Source organism: Coregonus lavaretus (assembly GCF_964263955.1).
Source record: "Coregonus lavaretus genome assembly, chromosome: 7".
Classification (NCBI taxonomy): Eukaryota; Metazoa; Chordata; class Actinopteri; order Salmoniformes; family Salmonidae; genus Coregonus; species Coregonus lavaretus.
The window spans coordinates 40,078,719-40,097,990 of record NC_139994.1 but is presented as its reverse complement, the minus strand read 5'-3'; the positions used below and the strand labels follow the sequence as shown (position 1 = coordinate 40,097,990).

General features: G+C 43.0%; 1 protein-coding gene across 2 annotated transcripts in view; it reads right to left on the bottom strand.

Annotated features, from left to right (window-relative positions):
- The window catches only part of sepsecs (Sep (O-phosphoserine) tRNA:Sec (selenocysteine) tRNA synthase), a 33,361-nt gene extending 14,300 nt beyond the window's left edge, over window positions 1-19,061 (bottom strand). For both annotated transcript variants that reach the window (XM_084166175.1, XM_084166176.1), the window contains exons 1-8: window positions 18,977-19,061; window positions 18,432-18,556; window positions 7,695-7,849; window positions 7,445-7,563; window positions 3,350-3,508; window positions 2,721-2,874; window positions 2,385-2,487; window positions 589-718 (exon numbers count right to left, since the gene is read on the bottom strand). In XM_084166175.1, coding sequence (XP_084022301.1) covers window positions 589-718; window positions 2,385-2,487; window positions 2,721-2,874; window positions 3,350-3,508; window positions 7,445-7,563; window positions 7,695-7,849; window positions 18,432-18,545 — 934 coding nt within the window. In that variant the 5' untranslated portion in view covers window positions 18,546-18,556; window positions 18,977-19,061. The remainder of the gene's footprint in view (window positions 1-588; window positions 719-2,384; window positions 2,488-2,720; window positions 2,875-3,349; window positions 3,509-7,444; window positions 7,564-7,694; window positions 7,850-18,431; window positions 18,557-18,976) is intronic.
- Between the last annotated feature and the right edge of the window lie 211 nt (window positions 19,062-19,272).

Genomic DNA, 19,272 nt, shown 5'->3' with positions numbered 1-19,272 from the left:
ATTAGCTAATTATTATGACTTTGAATGCTTAAAATCTAGCTCAGTGGTCACCAACTCCAATCCAGGGAGAATTTTATTACAGCTAAATGGAAGGAATGTGCTCAACTCTATATTCTTGCAAAAACAGAAAAAGGGCGCATGAAGTCAACAATCGATCACAAAGAAAAAAGGGGACAAGCACTCACTTGATATAGTTGGAAATGGAAGTCTGTTTATTCTATTCTCAACTTTTAGGCAACATATGTTGATTATTTGAAACTGGTGAGTTAGTGCTGGGCTGGAATACAATCCTGCACACCAAGTAGCTCTCCAGCATTGGAGTTGGATTGAGACCCTGAGCTATCAAAATGAATGAACTTTCAATATTCCAGAGGGGAAATTGAATTTGTCACCAACATACAGACAGACAGATATAATACAGACACACAGGAATACAACCACTGATGGCTGGCAGAACAATTACACTACCTGAGCCTCACATGATAACAGTAAACTAGTAATTCATCCAGATAATAGCAACTTTACACAAAAAGGTTGCAGGCCTGGTTCGAACACATATGACAGTTAGGGATTTTAAACAGCACTAACCTGGATACATTCTGCTGATCTCCTGAATGAAAGACTCATTGAAACCAGCAATTATGGCACCACCTACTGGAACCATGAAGTTTTTGTCCAGGCTTTGTACAAAGGCATCGATTCTTCCAACACGAGCCCCCTAATGAGATTATAGAAATAACCAAAATTAGCTATATATAAAAACAATATACATTGCATTCGGAAAGTATTCAGACCCCTTCCCTTTTTCCACATTTTGTTACGTTACAGCCTTATTCTAAAATAAAAACAAATGTTTCCCCCTCATCAATCTACACAATACCCCATAATGACAAAACAAAAACATGTTTTTAGAAATTCTAGCAAAAGTATTAAAATGTAATTACCGAAATACCTTATTTACATAAGCATTCAGACCCTTTGCCATGAGACTCGAAATTGAGCTCAGGTGCATCCTGTTCCCATTGATCATCCTTGAGATGTTTCTACAACTTGATTGGAGTCCACCTGTGGTAAATTCAATTGATTGGACATGATTTGGAAAGGCACACACCTGTCTATATAAGGTCCCACAGTTGACAATGCATGTCTGAGCAAAAACCAAGCCATGAGGTCGAAGGAATTGTCCGTAGAGCTCCGAGACAGTATTGTGTGGAGGCACAGATCTGGGGAAGGGTACCAAAACATTTCTGCAGCATTGAAGGTCCCCAGAAACACAGTGGCCACCATCATTCATAAATGGAAGAAGTTTGGAACCACCAAGACTCTTCCTAGAGCTGGCCGACCGGCCAAACTGAGCAATCGGAGGAGAAGGGCCTTGGTCAGGGATGTGACCAAGAACCCGATGGTTACTCTGACAGAGCTCCAGAGTTCCTCTGTGGAGATGGGAGAACCTTCCAGAAGGACAACCATCTCTGCAGCACTCCACCAATCAGGCCTTTATGGTAGAGTGGCAAGACGGAAGCCACTCCTCAGTAAAAGGCACATGACAGCTGGCTTGGAGTTTGCCAAAAGGCACATAAAGGACTCTGACCATGAGAAACAAGATTTTCTGGTCTGATGAAACCAAGATTGAACTCTTTGGCCTGAATGCCATGCGTCACGTCTGGAGGAAACCTGGCACCATCCCTACGGTAAAGCATCATCCTATGGTGGCATCATGCTGTGGGGATGTTTTTCAGCGGAAGGGACTGGAAGACTAGTCAGGCTCGAGGGAAAGATGAACGGAGCAAAGTACAGAGAGATCCTTGATGAAAACCTGCTCCAGAGTGCTCAGGACCTCAGACTGGGGCGAAGGTTCACCTTCCATCAGGACAATGACCCTAAGCACATAGCCAAGACAACGCAGGAGTGGCTTCGGGACAAGTCTCTGAATGTCTCTGGAGAGACCTGAAAATAGCTGTGCAGTGACGCTCCCCATCCAACCTGACAGAGCTTTAGAGGATCTGCAGAGAGGAATGGGAGAAACTCCCCAAATACAGGTGTGCCAAGCTTATAGCGTCATACCCAAGAAGACTCGAGGCCGTAATCGCTGCCAAAGGTGCTTCAACAAAGTACTGAGTAAAGGGTCTGAATAGTTATGTAAATGTTATATTTCCGGTTTTTTTTTTTATATACATTTGCAAAAATTTATAAAAACCTATTTTTCTTTGTCATTATGGGGTATTGTGTGTAGATTGATGAGGGAAAAATACTATTTAGAATAAGTCTGTAACCTAACACATTTTGAAAAAAAATCAAGGGTCTGAATACTTTCCGAATGCACTGTATATATATATATTTTTTTTTTTTTTTTTGGGGGGGGGGGGGTTGTTATGAGTTGGTACCTGCTGAATAAGGTGCATACACTTGGATGACTGCACTCCATAAGCATTGTTGACAACATGGGGGATATCATATTTGGCAGACAAAATGGCTAGCTTCTCCAATCTGCAATAACAGAGAAAAGTCATCATCAAATAATACCCTCGTACTCTTGACCTAACATACACTGGAGTACTGTAGAAGTATGCTTCTGTCTGTAACGTCATGGAGTAGACATAATAAACAGTATGCAGATTACACAAATAACCAGTTATTATAGCACATGATAATTAGACATGCACATCTACTTTTCACAGCTCTATTGAACCATGATTGGATCACTTGAGTACAAGGTATACCTGTCGGGGACACGTGGGGCAAAGCAGGAAGTAGTGGAGTGGATGCAAAGGATGTTCTCTGCTCCCAGCTCTTGCACCTTACGTTCCACCGCCTCCATATCTGTTCTCAGCTCATCGCCCTCCAAAATGTTCTCAACCACCACTGGTTCAAACCCTGTCCATGGTTACAAGGAGCAAGAGAGTTGTCAATGTTGGGGTTGGACAAGAGTTCCCTTACGTGGAGCTACACTGGGGCAGCGTGAAAACAGTAGGTTTTTAGCTGCCACAGTGGATGCATAAATTGACGGCATGAGCAGAGCACAAGATACTTGATCAAGTATTCACAGGCGTGAGCCGAAGTCTTGAAAATAGAAACCGAGAGTAATTTTGTGCTGAGCAGGGCGAGCCTCTCATGGAGCCATGCTGCTCATACATGTCACACTCTGCAAAAGTTAGGCCCTACGCATCCAGTATAGCATGCATGTTAGGCAGCTCTTCTTAGAAAAGAGAAGTCATTTTCAAACCCAACTGAACTGATAGGTATATCTATTGCAAGAATAACAATCAGAGCATGAATGGGGAGTACAATAAACCGTAGAGGGATGGTTTTAAGAACAGAACATCCTTTTATGTTAATGTTAGTGCCTAACCTGCAGTGATCATGGCTTTGAAGCAGGACTTCTGGTCAATGCGGGGCCAGATGATGTAGCGCCCCTTTGGTCTCTTGTGGCGAAGTGTTAGGAAGCACAGTGTCAGGCTCATCCCTGTTGCCATTGGAACTACGAAACAACTGGCCACACTTCGCACACCTGCAAACACACACAATTAAGTGATAATGCCCTCAAAGCCTGTGTTTGGAGGATATATTGACACAGGTTTTGTTGGCCGGCAAACCGTGCCAATATATCCTCCAAACACCGGCTTTGAGGGCATTATTACTTTTACACAACAGGTATCCAACATATTCAAACAATGATTGACATACTTTCATTAAAAACGTTATTTTGATGAATTTATTGATACTATTTCATCCTTCCACGAGATATAGTCCCGACACAAATCTAGGGTTGCTACCCAAGCCAGCTGGTCGTTCGTTCTATCAGTTTCGGTTACCAGAGACACAAACCAGTTAAATCTTTTTGTTCTAAATTTATGGTCGCAACCCAGTCATTCGTTCTAAATTTTCCGTTGCCATGATGGCTGGCAACGTTCTTATCCCTTGCTTGCTAGCTAGCCAACTTTGGCTAAGACAGTCACGTCAAACAAAGCAGCCAGAACAGCAGCAAAGGTGCTGCATTTGTGTTTCTTTAAGTGGTTTTCTAGTGGTTTTCTTGGGATACCTCCATAACAATGAACTAATTATGTGAGATTTTGCCTGACATAGAATATTTGCTCTCTTGCCAGGCCACTGTTTAGACGAGATAGCCAACTACACAGCTAATACAATCACTTCAAATTGAAGCTGGAATGATAGCTATCTTCAAATATAACTAATTAGAACACAAGTACTCAATCAACATACAGTGAGGGGAAAAAGTATTTGATCCCCTGCTGATTTTGTACGTTTGCCCACTGACAAAGAAATGATCAGTCTATAATTTTAATGGTAGGTTTATTTGAACAGTGAGAGACAGAATAACAACAAAAAAAATCCAGAAAAACGCATGTCAAAAATGTTATACATTGATTTGCATTTTAATTAGGGAAATAAATATTTGACCCCCTCTCAATCAGAAAGATGTCTGGCTCCCAGGTGTCTTAAACAGGTAACGAGCTGAGATTAGCAGCACACTCTTAAAGGGAGTGCTCCTAATCTCAGTTTGTTACCTGAATAAAAGACACCTGTCCACAGAAGCAATCAATCAATCAGATTCCAAACTCTCCACCATGGCCAAGACCAAAGAGCTCTCCAAGGATGTCAGGGACAAGATTGTAGACCTACACAAGGCTGGAATGGGCTACAAGACCATCGCCAAGCAACTTGGTGAGAAGGTGACAACAGTTGGTGCGATTATTCGCAAATGGAAAAAACACAAAAGAACTGACAATCTCCCTCGGCCTGGGGCTCCATGCAAGATCTCACCTCGTGGAGTTGCAATAATTATGAGAACGGTGAGGAATCAGCCTGGAACTACACGGGAGGATCTTGTCAATGATCTCAAGGCAGCTGGGACCATAGTCACCAAGAAAACAATTGGTAACACACTACGCCACAAAGGACTGAAATCCTGCAGCGCCCGCAAGGTCCCCCTGCTCAAGAAAGCACATATACAGGCCCGTCTGAAGTTTGCCAATGAACATCTGAATGATTCAGAGGAGAACTGGGTGAAAGTGTTGTGGTCAGATGAGACCCAAATGGAGCTCTTTGGCATCAACTCAACTCGCCGTGTTTGGAGGAGGAAGAATGCTGCCTATGACCCCAAGAACACCATCCCCACCGTCAAACATGGAGGTGGAAACATTATGCTTTGGGGGTGTTTTTCTGCTAAGGGGACAGGACAACTTCACCGCATCAAAAGGGACGATGGACGGGGCCATGTACCGTCAAATCTTGGGTGAGAACCTCCTTCCCTCAGCCAGGGCATTGAAAATGGGTCGTGGATGGGTATTCCAGCATGACAATGACCCAAAACACACGGTCAAGGCAACAAAGGAGTGGCTCAAGAAGAGGCACATTAAGGTCCTGGAGTGGCCTAGCCAGTCTCCAGACCTTAATCCCATAGAAAATTTGTGGAGGGAGCTGAAGGTTAGAGTTGCCAAATGTCATTTTTGACATGCGTTTTTCTGGATTTTTTTGTTGTTATTCTGTCTCTCACTGTTCATATAAACCTACCATTAAAATTATACACTGATAATTTCTTTGTCAGTGGGCAAACGTACAAAATCAGCAGGGGATCAAATACTTTTTTCCCCTCACTGTAACCATCACTGTTCAACATTTATCAGTAGGGCTGGGAATTGCCAGGTACCTCACAATACGATATTATCACGATACTTACTGTGTATTCGGAAAGTAATTCAGACCCCTTGACTTTTTCCACATTTAGTTACAGCCTTATTCTAAAATGTATGAAATATTTATTTTTCCACTCTGACAGAGCTGTAGAGTTTCTCTGTGGAGATGGGAGAACCTTTCAGAAGGCCAACCATCTCTGCAGCACTCCACCAATCAGGCCTTTATGGTAGAGTGGCCAGACGGAAGCCACTCCTCAGGAAAAGGCACATGACAGCCCACTTGGAGTTTGCCAAAGCACCTAAAGGACTCGCCGACCATGAGAAACAAAATCCCCCCCCCCCCCCCCAAAAAAATAAAATAATAAAAAAAATAAAATAATAATTGTAAAGTGGTTATCCCACTGGCTATAGGGTGAATGCACCAATTTGTAAGTCGCTCTGGATAAGAGCGTCTGCTAAATGACGTAAAATGTGCCCTTGAGCAAGGCACTTAACCCTAATTGCTCCTGTAAGTCGCTCTGGATAAGAGCGTCTGCTAAATGACTAAAATGTAAATGTAAATGTAAATGTAAATGATGAAACTAAGATTAAAGTCTTTAGCCTGAATGCCAAGTGCCACATCTGGAGGAAACCTGGCACCATCCCTACAGTGAAGCATGGTGGTGGCAGCATCATGCTGTGGGGATGTTTTTCAGCGGAAGGGACTGGAAGACTAGTCAGGCTCGAGGGAAAGATGAACGGAGCAAAGTAAAGAGAGATCCTTGATGAAAACCTGCTCCACAGCGCTCAGGACATCAGACTGGGATGAAGGTTCACCTTCCAAAAGGACAACGACCTTAAGCACACAGCCACGATAACGCAGGAGTGGCTTCAAGACAAGTCTCTGAATGTCCTTGAGTGGCCCAGTCAGAGCCCGGACTAGAACCCGATCTAACATCTCTGGAGAGACCTGAAAATAGCTGTGTAGCAAAGCTCCCCATCCAACCTGACAGAGCTTGAGAGGATCTACAGAGAGGAATGGGAGAAACTCCCCAAATTCAGGTGTGCCAAGCTTGTAGCGTCATACCCAAGAAGACTTGAGGCTGTGATCGCTACCAAAGTTGCTTCCACAAAGTACTGAGTAAAGGGTCTGAATACTTATGTAAATGTCATCAGCTTTTCTTTGTTATTTTATTTAAGAAATTCTAAAAACCCATTTTCGCTTTGTCATTATGGGGTATTGTGTGTAGATTCATGAGGGGAAAAAACTATTTAATTAATTTTAGAATAAGGCTGTAACGTAACAACATGTGGAAAAAGTCAAGGGGTCTGAATACTTTCCGAATGCACTGTAGGTGCTGATAAAATATGTATTGCAATTCTCACGATTCTATATGCATTTCGATTCGATACTGCAATTTTATTGCGATTTGATGTTCCAAACATATTGCTCTGTATATGTCTGCTGCAGCGAGACAGCATAATAAACAGAGTTTTGATCAGTCATGGAAAATAAATTGTGCTGAAAACATGTTGGCTCAATATTTAAAAAGAAGACGAGAACATGAAATAGGATGAAAAATACCAGCATTTTGGAGCAGGTACAGCCAACTACCTCTAGCTAATGCTACCTAGCAAAATATTCTACAATAATCATACTATTAAAAAAATACAAACAACAAATAAATAAATACTTGGAGTGAAAGTATCTATATAATATTGTCCAAAATAATATTGCGATATGTAGGCTAACTATCGATTTTTACCCCCATCAATTTATCAGTAGGCTCAATGCAAACTTAGTTACACACCTGAAAGTTTTAAAATGTCCAGCACAACTGAATTAGTCAGCTTGTTCAGCAGACTGGAACCTGTAGCCTTGGGTTGAATTGCAGCAATGTCACCAGATCGTCCTATCCCATGGATTAACCTGTGTAAAGCAATAAACACAGATCTCATGATCATGACATGTATGACAAAACTAAAGCCTACTTAGAATTTAACAAAGCTAAAGTAAATTCCTCTATTTTGAAAACGTTACAAGCAACAGCTGATAAGAACCTGTAATGTCGTCGGGCCACCAGACTAGAGGCCACTCTGCCCTCCCTCTCGCCAACGCCACAGTTTCCCAAGAAGTTGTTGCTGTCCATCACAGCCAATTCATTCAGGAAGAGTTCTATTGTGCTCTCGCTCCAGCCCTCCTCAGGACATTTGCCCTTTAAGGTACAGTGAGGATACACAAACAAGGCATATGCTTCTGTCACAACTCCTGAATTATGTAAGCTAAATAGAACTGTAAACAAATGTATGTGTAGTACCCATCCAAGTTATGGTTGTGTTATGGTTGATTTGCATTCCATCTCCATTCACATCATGGATGTAATCATTAGTCCAAACTGTTGCAAACAGTTGAGTTTTGCAATGAAAATGAGTTTCTATTGGACAAATTCAGGTAGGTCCCTCCCCATTTGGTTCTGTTTGGTTCCATTACGTCTTGCAATGGAAACCGTTTAAGAACCAAACGGAAGTAAACAGAATGAAACGGGGAGGGACCTACCTGAATTTGTCCAATACTAGTAGTGATGTCGAACGTTCAAGCTGCTGCACAGACTACGGAAGCTCTAGTCTAGAGCACCCAGTTCAATTGTGTTTGAGAGCATTTTTAAAAACACTCTACATTTTTTAAATGAGTGACAAATAGGTGTAATTGTTGCAATAGCTTGTGAGAGGACAACATATACTATCATCCTAAATTGATATGTTTAATTTATTTGTCATATTATTTTACATTGCACTAATTTCCCTAATGTGGACAGTTTGTGTTACTGCCTTACACAAGCTTGCATTTGTACCACATAAATTGAGTGGAAATACACATCCTTTCAACCTCAGATTGGTGATGTTAATTAAAAAGTTTATAGTCATCAAGATTATACTAAATCGATTGCTTTAAACAGATTAATATATTTTGTTTGGTCCTGTTGATTTTATTATACGCACCTGTGCGTCTAACTCAAATGGCAAGGTCAAATCAGGGCCACAAACAAATACACCGATTTGACAGTGAAGCTATTACTCAAATGAAAGCCAACCCCATGCCACTATGTAGAACTACCTGTGAGGTGTTGATGCTTTGAAATTATCCAGTCCAAAAAAGTGTTGCGTTTCCTTTTTCGCATTGGCCATCTACCATTAACATTGTCACAAAGAGATGAGTTGATAAATGGCTACTACAGGTTCTCATCAATGGGATTGGATGAGCGTGTTAAATTAACGCCCCTCAAGATTAGAGTGGAGCTGAATAGAGAGAACGTTCTCCGCTGAGTTTATAAAACTGTAAAAAGAGCAGCACGGTAGCGTTGTTTTATGTATAATGTTGTCAACAAAATTAGGTTGCGGTTACTCCCGTTTCTATTGCAGAACGGAGAGTTTTGACAGAATGTACTAAAGTCGATTTAATCCACACTTGCATTAGTCCCCTCGTTTGGTGATTGGCATTTAGGCTGTTCCAACGAAAAAGTCTGCAGACAAACCTACAGTATGTTTTAGCAGGGACGTTTTCTATGGCGACCTGATTTTTAACTATGAAAATCATTTTGTAAAAAATAATGTGAACCCAAAAGTGTAAGTCTGATTCTAGAGGGTGGACAAGAACAAAAAAAAAAATAGGGTTAGGGTGTAGGGGCGGATTTACAGTGCATTCTGAAATTATTCAGACCCCTTTTTTATTTATTTCACCTTTATTTAACCAGGTAAGCCAGTTGAGAACAAGTTCTCATTTACAACTGCGACCTGGCCAAGATAAAGCATAGTAGTGCGATAAAAACAACACAGAGTTACATATGGGGTAAAAAAACATAAAGTCAAAAAAAATACAACAGAAAATATATATACAGTGTGTGCAAATGTAGCAAGTTATGGAGGTAAGGCAATAAATAGGCTATAGTGCAAAATAATTACAATTAGTATTAACACTGGAATGCTAGATGTGCAAGAGATTATGTGCAAATAGAGATACTGGGGTGCAAAAGAGCAAAATAAATTACAATATAGGGATGAGGTAGTTGGGTGGGCTAATTTCAGATGGGCTGTGTACAGGTGCAGTGATCGGTAAGGTGCTCTGACAACTGATGCTTAAAGTTAGTGAGGGAGATAAGAGTCTCCAGCTTCAGAGATTTTTGCAATTCGTTCCAGTCATTGGCAGCAGAGAACTGGAAGGAATGGCGGCCAAAGGAGGTGTTGGCTTTGGGAATGACCAGTGAGATATACCTGCTGGAGCGCAGACTACGGGTGGGTGCTGCTATGGTGACCAATGAGCTAAGATAAGGCGGGGATTTGCCTAGCAGTGATTTATAGATGGCCTGGAGCCAGTGGGTTTGACGACGAACATGTAGTGAGGACCAGCCAACAAGAGCGTACAGGTCACAGTGGTGGGTAGTGTATGGGGCTTTGGAGACAAAACGGATGGCACTGTGATAGACTACATCCAATTTGCTGAGTAGAGTGTTGGAGGCTATTTTGTAAATGACATCGCCGAAGTCAAGGATCAGTAGGATAGTCAGTTTTACGAGGGCATGTTTGGCAGCATGAGTGAAGGAGGCTTTGTTGCGAAATAGGAAGCCGATTCTAGATTTAACTTCGGATTGGAGATTCTTAATGTGAGTCTGGAAGGAGAGTTTACAGTCTAACCAGACACCTAGGTATTTGTAGTTGTCCACATACTCTAGGTCAGACCCGTCGAGAGTGGTGATTCTAGTCGGGTGGGCGGGTGCCAGCAGCGTTCGATTGAAGAGCATGCATTTAGTTTTACTAGTGTTTAAGAGCAGTTAGGGGCTACTGAAGGAGTGTTGTATGGCATTGAAGCTCGTTTGGAGGTTTGTTAACACAGTGTCCAATGAAGGGCCAGATGTATACAAAATGGTGTCGTCTGCATAGAGGTGGATCTGAGAGTCACCAGCAGCAAGAGCGACATCATTGATATACACGGAGAAAAGAGTCGGCCCAAGAATTGAACCCTGTGGCACCCCCATAGAGACTGCCATAGGTCCAGACAACAGGCCCTCCGATTTGACACACTGAACTCTATCTGAGAAGTAGTTGGTGAACCAGGCAAGGCAGTCATTTGAGAAACCAAGGCTATTTAGTCTGCCAATAAGAATGCGGTGGTTGACAGAGTCGAAAGCCTTGGCCAGGTCGATGAAGACGGCTGCACAGTACTGTCTATTATCGATCGCGGTTATAATATCGTTTAGGACCTTGAGCGTGGCTGAAGTGCACCCATGACCAGCTCGGAAACCGGATTGCATGGCGGAGAAGGTACGGTGGGATTTGAAATGGTCGGTGATCTGTTTGTTAACTTGGCTTTCAAATACTTTCGAAAGGCAGGGCAGGATGGATATGGGTCTGTAACAGTTTGGATCTAGAGTGTCACCCCCTTTGAAGAGGGGGATGACCGCGGCAGCTTTCCAATCTCTGGGGATCTCAGACGTTACGAAAGAGAGGTTGAACAGACTAGTAATAGGGGTTGCGACAATTTCGGCGGCTAGTTTTAGAAAGAAAGGGTCCAGATTGTCTATCCCAGCTGATTTGTAGGGGTCCAGATTTTGCAGCTCTTTCAGAACATCAGCTGTCTGAATTTGTGTGAAGGAGAAGCGGGGGGGGCATGGGCAAGTTGCAGCGGAGGGTGCAGAGTTGGTGGCCGGGGTAGTGGTAGCCAGGTGGAAAGCATGGCCAGCCGTAGCAAAATGCTTGTTGAAATTCTCGATTATTGTAGATTTATCGCTGGTGATAGTGTTTCCTAGCCTCAGTGCAGTGGGCAGTTGGGAGGAAGTGCTCTTATTCTCCATGGACTTTACAGTGTCCCAAAACTTTTTGGAGTTAGTGCTACAGGATGCAAATTTCTGTTTGAAAAAGTTAGCCTTTGCTTTCCTGACTGCTTGTGTATATTGGTTCCTAACTTCCCTGAAAAGTTGCATCTCGCGGGGGCTATTTGATGCTAATGCAGTACGCCACAGGATGTTTTTGTGCTGGTCAAGGGCAGTCAAGTCTGAGGAGAACCAGGGGCTATATCTGTTCTTAGTTCTGTATTTTTTGAATGGGGCATGTTTATTTAAGATTGAGAGGAAATTACTTTTAAAGAACAACCAGGCATCCTCTACTGACGGAATGAGATCTATATCCATCCAGGATACCTGGGCCAGGTCAATTAGGAAGGCCTGCTCGCTAAAGTGTTTTAGGGAGCGTTTGACAGTGATGAGGGGTGGTCGTTTGACCGCGGACCCGTTACGGACGCAGGCAATAAGGCAGTGATCGCTGAGATCCTGGTTGAAGACAGCGGAGGTGTATTTAGAGGGTAAGTTAGTCAGGATGATATCTATGAGGGTACCCATAGTTACGGATTTAGGGTTGTACCTGGTAGATTTTTGGTGGCCTTCCTAAGCCAGGATTCAGACACTGCTAGAACATCAGGGTTGGCGGAGTGTGCTAACGCAGTGAATAACTCAAACTTAGGAAGTAGACTTCTGATATTTACATGCAGGAAACCAAGGCTTTTGCGATTACAGAAGTCAGCAAATGATAGCGCCTGGGGAGTAGGAGTGATACTGAGGGCTGCAGGGCCTGGGTTAGCCTCTACATCACCGGAGGAACAGAGGAGGACTAGAATAAGGATCCGGCTAAAGGCTTTAAGAACTGGTCTTCTAGTGCGTTGGGTACATAGAATAAAGGGGGCAGATTTCCGGGCGTTGTAGAAAAGATTCAGGGCATTATGTACAGACAACGATATGGAAGGATATGAGTAAAGTGGAGGTAAACCTAAGCGTTGGGTAACAATGAAAGAGATAGCATCACTGGAGGCACCAATTGAGTCAGTCTCCGCGTGTATGGGGGGTGGGATAAAGGAGCTATCTAAGGCAGGTTTAGCTGGGCTGGGGGATTTACAGTGAAATAGTACAATTAGAAATAACCGAAACAACAATAAGCTAACCATATTGAGATGGGAGAGAGGCATAAAGCAATCACGGTGTAACTTGAGAGAGCTAAGACAACAGCTGGTAATGACGACACAGTTTGGGCTGAGGCTAAACATAAACAGGATGCGGTACCGTAAAAAGGAACAGTCCAGGAGGCATCAGCTGTATAGCTGAGTTATCATAAGGTCCGGTGAACAGCAATAGGATAGTTCGGGGGCTGCTAAAGCACTAGCGAGCAAGAGGCCACGGCTAGCGTGTGCTAGCGGGCCGGGGCTAGCAGATGGAATCTTCGTGGTCGACGTGATAACGGGAAGCCTGTTGTAATCACATCAGACGATTTCGTCGGCAGACCAGTCGTGTAGGATCGGCGGGGCTCCGTGTCAACACTAGGTGGTCCCGTCCGGTTGACGTAGAGGTAGATAGCCGGGAAATGGGCCTAGCTCAGGATGATTAGCCAGACCACAACATCCATTTTGTTACAGCTAGCTGGTAGCGATGAATCCGGAGCTAAAGGTCCAGTGATTCAGTGATTCCGGCAGAAAAACTGATATGTTCTGGGTCGATAACGCGCTGTGCAGACAGTGCAGACTGGCCGAATAATAGTCCAGACTAGAGCTGGCTGGTGGGTGGTGCAGGCCACGGACAATGGTGAAAAACCGCTAACGGTAGCTGATAGCAAGTAGCTAGTTAGCTGGCTACTCCCGTCCGGTAGACCTAGAGGTAGATATGAGCCTGGCTCTAGGCTAGCTCGAGGCTAACTGGTGCTTGCATCGGGGGCAGTGGTGATTAGCCAGACAGCAACATCCACTCGGTTGCGGCTAGCTAGTTGCGATCCGGTGATTAATGTCCAGTGATTAAATTATTCCCGCAGAAAATCCAATGTTCTGGGTGAAATACCGCTAACTGTGGCTAATAGCAAGTAGCTAGTTAGCTGGCTAGCTAGTTTCAACTGGAGATTCTAGATAAAAGGTAAGTCAATAATAGAATCCGTTCCACATTGAGTGAGGCGGGTTGCAGGAAAGTATATTTTGTAGAAGGATGAAAAGTCTGATAGGGAAATATGTACGAAAAATACAAAAAAAACTGGGTTTTTACAGGCTATTTACAGACAAACGACAAAAACAGGACTGCACTACTACGCCATCTTGGATTCAGGACTGCACTACTACGCCCTTGACTTTTTCCACTTTGTTACGTTACAGCCTTTTTCGAAAATGGATTAAAACAAATGTTTCCCTCATCAATCTACACACAATATCCCACAATGACAAAGCAAAAACAGGTTTATATAATTTTTTGCTAATTTATTACAAATAAAACTGAAATATCACATTTACATAAGTATTCAGACCCTTTACTCAGTACTTTGTTGAAGCACCTTTGGCAGCGATTACAGCCTCGAGTCTTCTTGGGTATGACGCTACAAGCTTAGTACCCCTGTATTTGAGGAGTTTCTCCCATTCTTCTCAGCAGATCCTTTCAAGCTCTGTCAGGTTGGATGGGGAGCGTCGCTGTACAGCTATTTTCAGGTCTCTCCAGAGATGTTCGATCGGGTTCAAGTCCGGGCTCTGGCTGGCCCACTCAAGGACATTCAGAGACTTGTCCCGAAGCCACTCCTGCGTTGTCTTCTTGGCTGTGTGCTTAGGGTCGATGCCCTGTTGGAAGGTGAACCTTCGCCCCAGTCTGAGGTCCTGAGAAGGTTTTCATCAAGGATCTCTCTGTACTTTGCTCCGTTCATCTTTCCCTCGATCCTGACTAGTCTACCAGTCCCTGCCGCTGAAAAACATCCCCACAGCATGATGCTGACCCCACCATGCTTCACCGTAGGGATGGTGCAAGGTTTCCTCCAGATGTGACGCTTGGCATTCAGGCCAAAGAGTTCAATCTTGATTTCATCAGACCAGAGAATATTTTCTAATGGTCTGAGAGTCCTTTATGTGCCTGTTGGCAAACTCCAAGTGGGCTGTCATGTGCCTTTTACTGAGGAATGGCTTCCGTCTTGCCACTCTACCATAAAGGCCTGATTGGTGGAGTGCTGCAGAGATGGTTGTCCTTCTGGAAGGTTTTCCCATCTCCACAGAGGAACTCTGGAGCTCTGTCAGAGTGACCATTGGGTTCTTGGTCACCTCCCTGACCAAGGTCCTTCTCCCCCGATTGCTCAGTTTAGCTAGGCGGCCAGTTCTAGGAAGAGTCTTGGTGGTTCCAAACTTCTTCCATTTAAGAATGATGGAGGCCACTGTGTTCTTGGGGACCTTCAATTGTGCAGACATGTTTTGCTACCCTTCCCCAGACCTGTGCCTCGACACAATCCTGTCTCGAAGTTCTACGGACAATACCTTCGACCTCATGGCTTGGTTTTTGCTCTGACATGCACTGTCAACTGTGGGACCTTATATAGATAGGTGTGTGCCTTTCCAAATCATGTCCAATCAATTGAATTTACCACAGGTGGACTCCAATCAAGTTGTAGAAACATCTCAAGGATGATCAATGAAAACAGGATGCACCTGAGCTCAATTTCGAGTCTCATAGCAAAGGGTCTGAATACCTATGTAAATAAGGTATCTGTTTTTTATTTATAATGAATTCTCAGAAAATTATAAAAACCAGTTTTTGCTTTGTCATTATGGGGTATTGATGAGGATTTTTATTTGTTTTAATCCATTTTAGAATAAGGCTGTTTACGTAACAAAATGTGGAAAAAGTCAAGGGGGATCTGAATACTATACTGTATGTCATCTTGTCTTCAGGAGATGTTATTATTGATTTTCAACTAGTAGACATAAACCACCTGAATATTTATATTAATTAGATTTTTCTTCAAGGTTGGGTGATTGAGAAATTAATTGTTATAACAAGAACATTTTCAAACACACACAGCACTTGGGAAACATAGATCAGACATGGCCCTCCTGGAGAGCAAGCAGGATTTTCTTCCAGCCCTATTTTAAAAAGAGGTAGTTCAACCAAATCACAAAATGTTTGTGTCCTTACCTTGAAAGTAGTCTATGGACAAGGAGACTGCAATCTATGATTTGGTTACCCACTGCCATCACCCATTAATATCATTATTTCCTGTGCAGAGCCTTGGTGTAGTGGTAACACTCCCCGGCACCTGTCACATCGAACTTTCCACCTGAGAACAGGGATCAATCCTTTTTTCCAACCTTGCCACGGTTTCTCCCATTTGCCAGTCTCCCCATCTCATTTCATTACTGTCTAAATAAAGTGTAAAAAAATATTACCATACTCTAACTTTCATTCCCCCCCCCCCCCCACAAGAATTCAATATCTTCATTTAAGATGATAGTAAATTAAGCAAACTCACAAATCTGTTCAATAATCACATACGTCTTAGTTTTAACCATTTAAATCGTATTTTTTTGTTTAAATGCTCCTAAACACAATTTAACCAGGCGCGCTAGACTAGATCGTCAATAGGGTCTGCGCAGCAGGCTGAACATTTGACGTCCCTATTCATAGAATTCTAATAACATGCTGACCAGACCGCGCGTGCCATCGCGCGCATGTTGATTTTGTCCACCCACAGCAGACACGATCAGGACATGCAGGTTGACATATCAAAACGAACTCAGAACCAACTATATTAATTTGGGGACAGGTCGAAAAGCATTCAACATTTATGTCAATTTAGCTAGATAGCTTGCTGTTGCTAGCTCATTTGTCCTGGGATATAAACATTGGGTTGTTATTTTACCTGAAATGCACAAGGTCCTCTACTCCGACAATTAATCCACAGATAAAAAGGTAAACTGAGTTTGTTTCTAGTAATCTCTCCTCCTTCAGGTTTCTTCTTCTTCTTCTGACTTTATATTCTTCTTCGATGAGGTTTAACGGCAGTTGGCATCACATTTGTTGCATTACCGCCACCTACTAGACTTGTGTATAACTCCCTTATATTTTGCTTGAAAAATAAAATAAAATAAATACCCTACCATCTAACACTACACTCACAAATTCAAAATTATTATTAATAATTAACACCACCCCACTCCACTCCACAAATATATTCATTCCTACCTCATGCCCTCAACCTGAGATGATGGAACATCACCACATAACACTCCCTGTAACTCTTCTGATGTCAAGTCTCGCACACCCAAATACCTCTCTGCAGCTGCCACCACAACCTCAATTTTCTTAGACTTGTGTTCCATCCCTGCAGTACAATTAATAACCATTGCTATAAATGCTAAAAATCCAATCTTACTGAAACATATATCACTTGTTGTCCTATCCCTCTGCATTGGTACATCTCTACTACTCTCACCACTCCTCCCCCTTGATCCATCTTCCTCTACTTTCTTCACTGCCTCAGCATGACAACTTCTTCACTTCTCTTACCCTGGAAACCTCAACCTGCCTCTCTCGCACAGGACATTTCTGATCCCCAGCCCCATGGGCACCCCTACAATTAGCACATACCACTACTTTCCCCAATGCTACACATTCCTTTGTCTCATGCCCTTCTGCACACTTCTCACACCTTGGAACCTCCCTCCTACACACTGCTGCCACATGCCCATAAGTTTGACACCTGTAACATCGTAATGTATTTGGCACATAAGCTTATACAGGATAACTTATGTACCCTAACTTCACAATATCAGGCAAAGACTCAACTTCAAAACTCACAAGAACAGACAATGACTCCGCTGTTTCCCCATTCTCGCCCCCCTGTTTGTGTCGCACCAAACAACGAGCATCACACACACCGGGAATCTTCCCCTTCAGTTGGTCAACTTTTACATTTACTGCTACCCCAGTAATTACTCCTTTCAATGGCGCCCTTTTCTTGAGAGCAAAACAATTCACCATTCTTTCCCCCATTTGAAATCTGAGTGCCTTCTCCCTCTGACCAACAGAAAAACAAACAATTATCACTAGACCACTTCTGGTTACCCTCACCGATTCCACTTTACCCAACGCTCTTTTCACCCATCTTGAAACCACAAATGGATCAGCCAAAAGGCAAGGATCCACTTTGTCCAAAAACTTCACTCCTACTGTCACAGACTCATCTTCATCCTGACCCTCTGTGCAATCCTCGGGCTCCGAGTACTTCACCACACCTTCCACCTCCGATACTTCACCCTCATTCACTTCCATTTCTCCTCCTGTCTTCAGCTCACTTTGCTTACATTTCCTACCATTTTTCTTTAACAAACCTTCTCCCTTTTTCCCGCCATTTTTAACAGACTCAAGCTCACAGTCTTCCTCCCTCTCTCTCTCTCTCTTAGACCTCCTCTGCCTCTCTTTTTCCCTCCATTCCTCCTCCATCATACAGGTATACGTTTCCTTATGATAATACTGCACTTCTCCTGACATACATCTGTTTCTTGCTTTCTCAAGGGACTCCATTTACCTTCCTACTCTCCCTTTCTACACTTATTCATAGCGCTTTCGATAAAATATGAGCAATAAACTTCGGTCCTTCTTCGCTACCTGGGCGTCCTTTACTCGAGCTCTCCGCACCAAACTCACACCTCCATCCCAATCGCCGCCCACCTTTGGACTTTATATGGCGGTTGGCAACCAACTTTAAGGTGCATTACCACCACCAACTGGACTGGAGTGTGGACCTCAGTTCATCTTTCAATCACCCAAGTGGGTATATGCTCCTAAAACCCAATGAGGAGATGGGTGAGGCGGGACTTGCAGCGCTTCAAGCGTCACAAATACAACCAAGTTCTATTTTAGCGCCTGGCAACGCAGACGCGCGCGAGCACTGTGGTTGCAATGACTGAATAACATGCATGTGTACATTTATTTTGCAGTGTGACCAGCATGTAAAATCGGATAATACCTGTTCCAAAAGCAGTCTAATCAGTTGCTCATGACTGCGACGTGCCTGTGACCCCTGGCGAATGTATGCTGGCGACACAATCTTCTCACTTATGGAAAAGTTTTCACTATTCATCTCAACAATTCCTGTCAAATAGATAAGGGTAGATTAGCATATGCAATTCCAGCCATAATAGTCAGTATAAACGTGTACTTTCGCGAAAGTGTTCCTCACGAAACTCAAGTACAAAGTACAACCTGCTACGTTATGCGACGACTAGCTTCGTCGCGCAACAAGCCATTTAAATTACCGTTTACATTAACAATTTAAACTTGATTTTTATGTTACAGATGGCTATCTGTAAGTCAAAATTGTTAATATAAATGGTACTTTAAATGGCTAACGTTAGTTGCGGGACGAAGCTAGCGCAACGCCTAACCCAGAATCTGTGTGTAGACTAGAACAAGTGTTTTATTCAGGTAAAATGCCAAATCCAAGTGACGCTCAGCACCGTTTCGGAAAATCTTGATTTGGCTACTCGTTATTGTACCGTTTATCTGTTTTACCTTTCTTGCTATTTTCACTGTCACGAACCAGTCGCTAGGGATCTCCTTCGTCTCGTCAGCAACACTAAAAGAGTACTTCCGGGTCACAGAATTTCGGAAACGTTCTAAATAAAAGTCCAACGTAATAGTAGAAACCATTTATTCATGATATGAAAAATTATTGTCGAAACATTAACAATGAATCACATTGTTATAAGTGACATTTGCATTTGCATTAAATGTGTTTTTTAAAACATGTTCCAATGTCAAATAAATGACCACAATGCGAATCACTGTACATGGAATACATTGGCTTA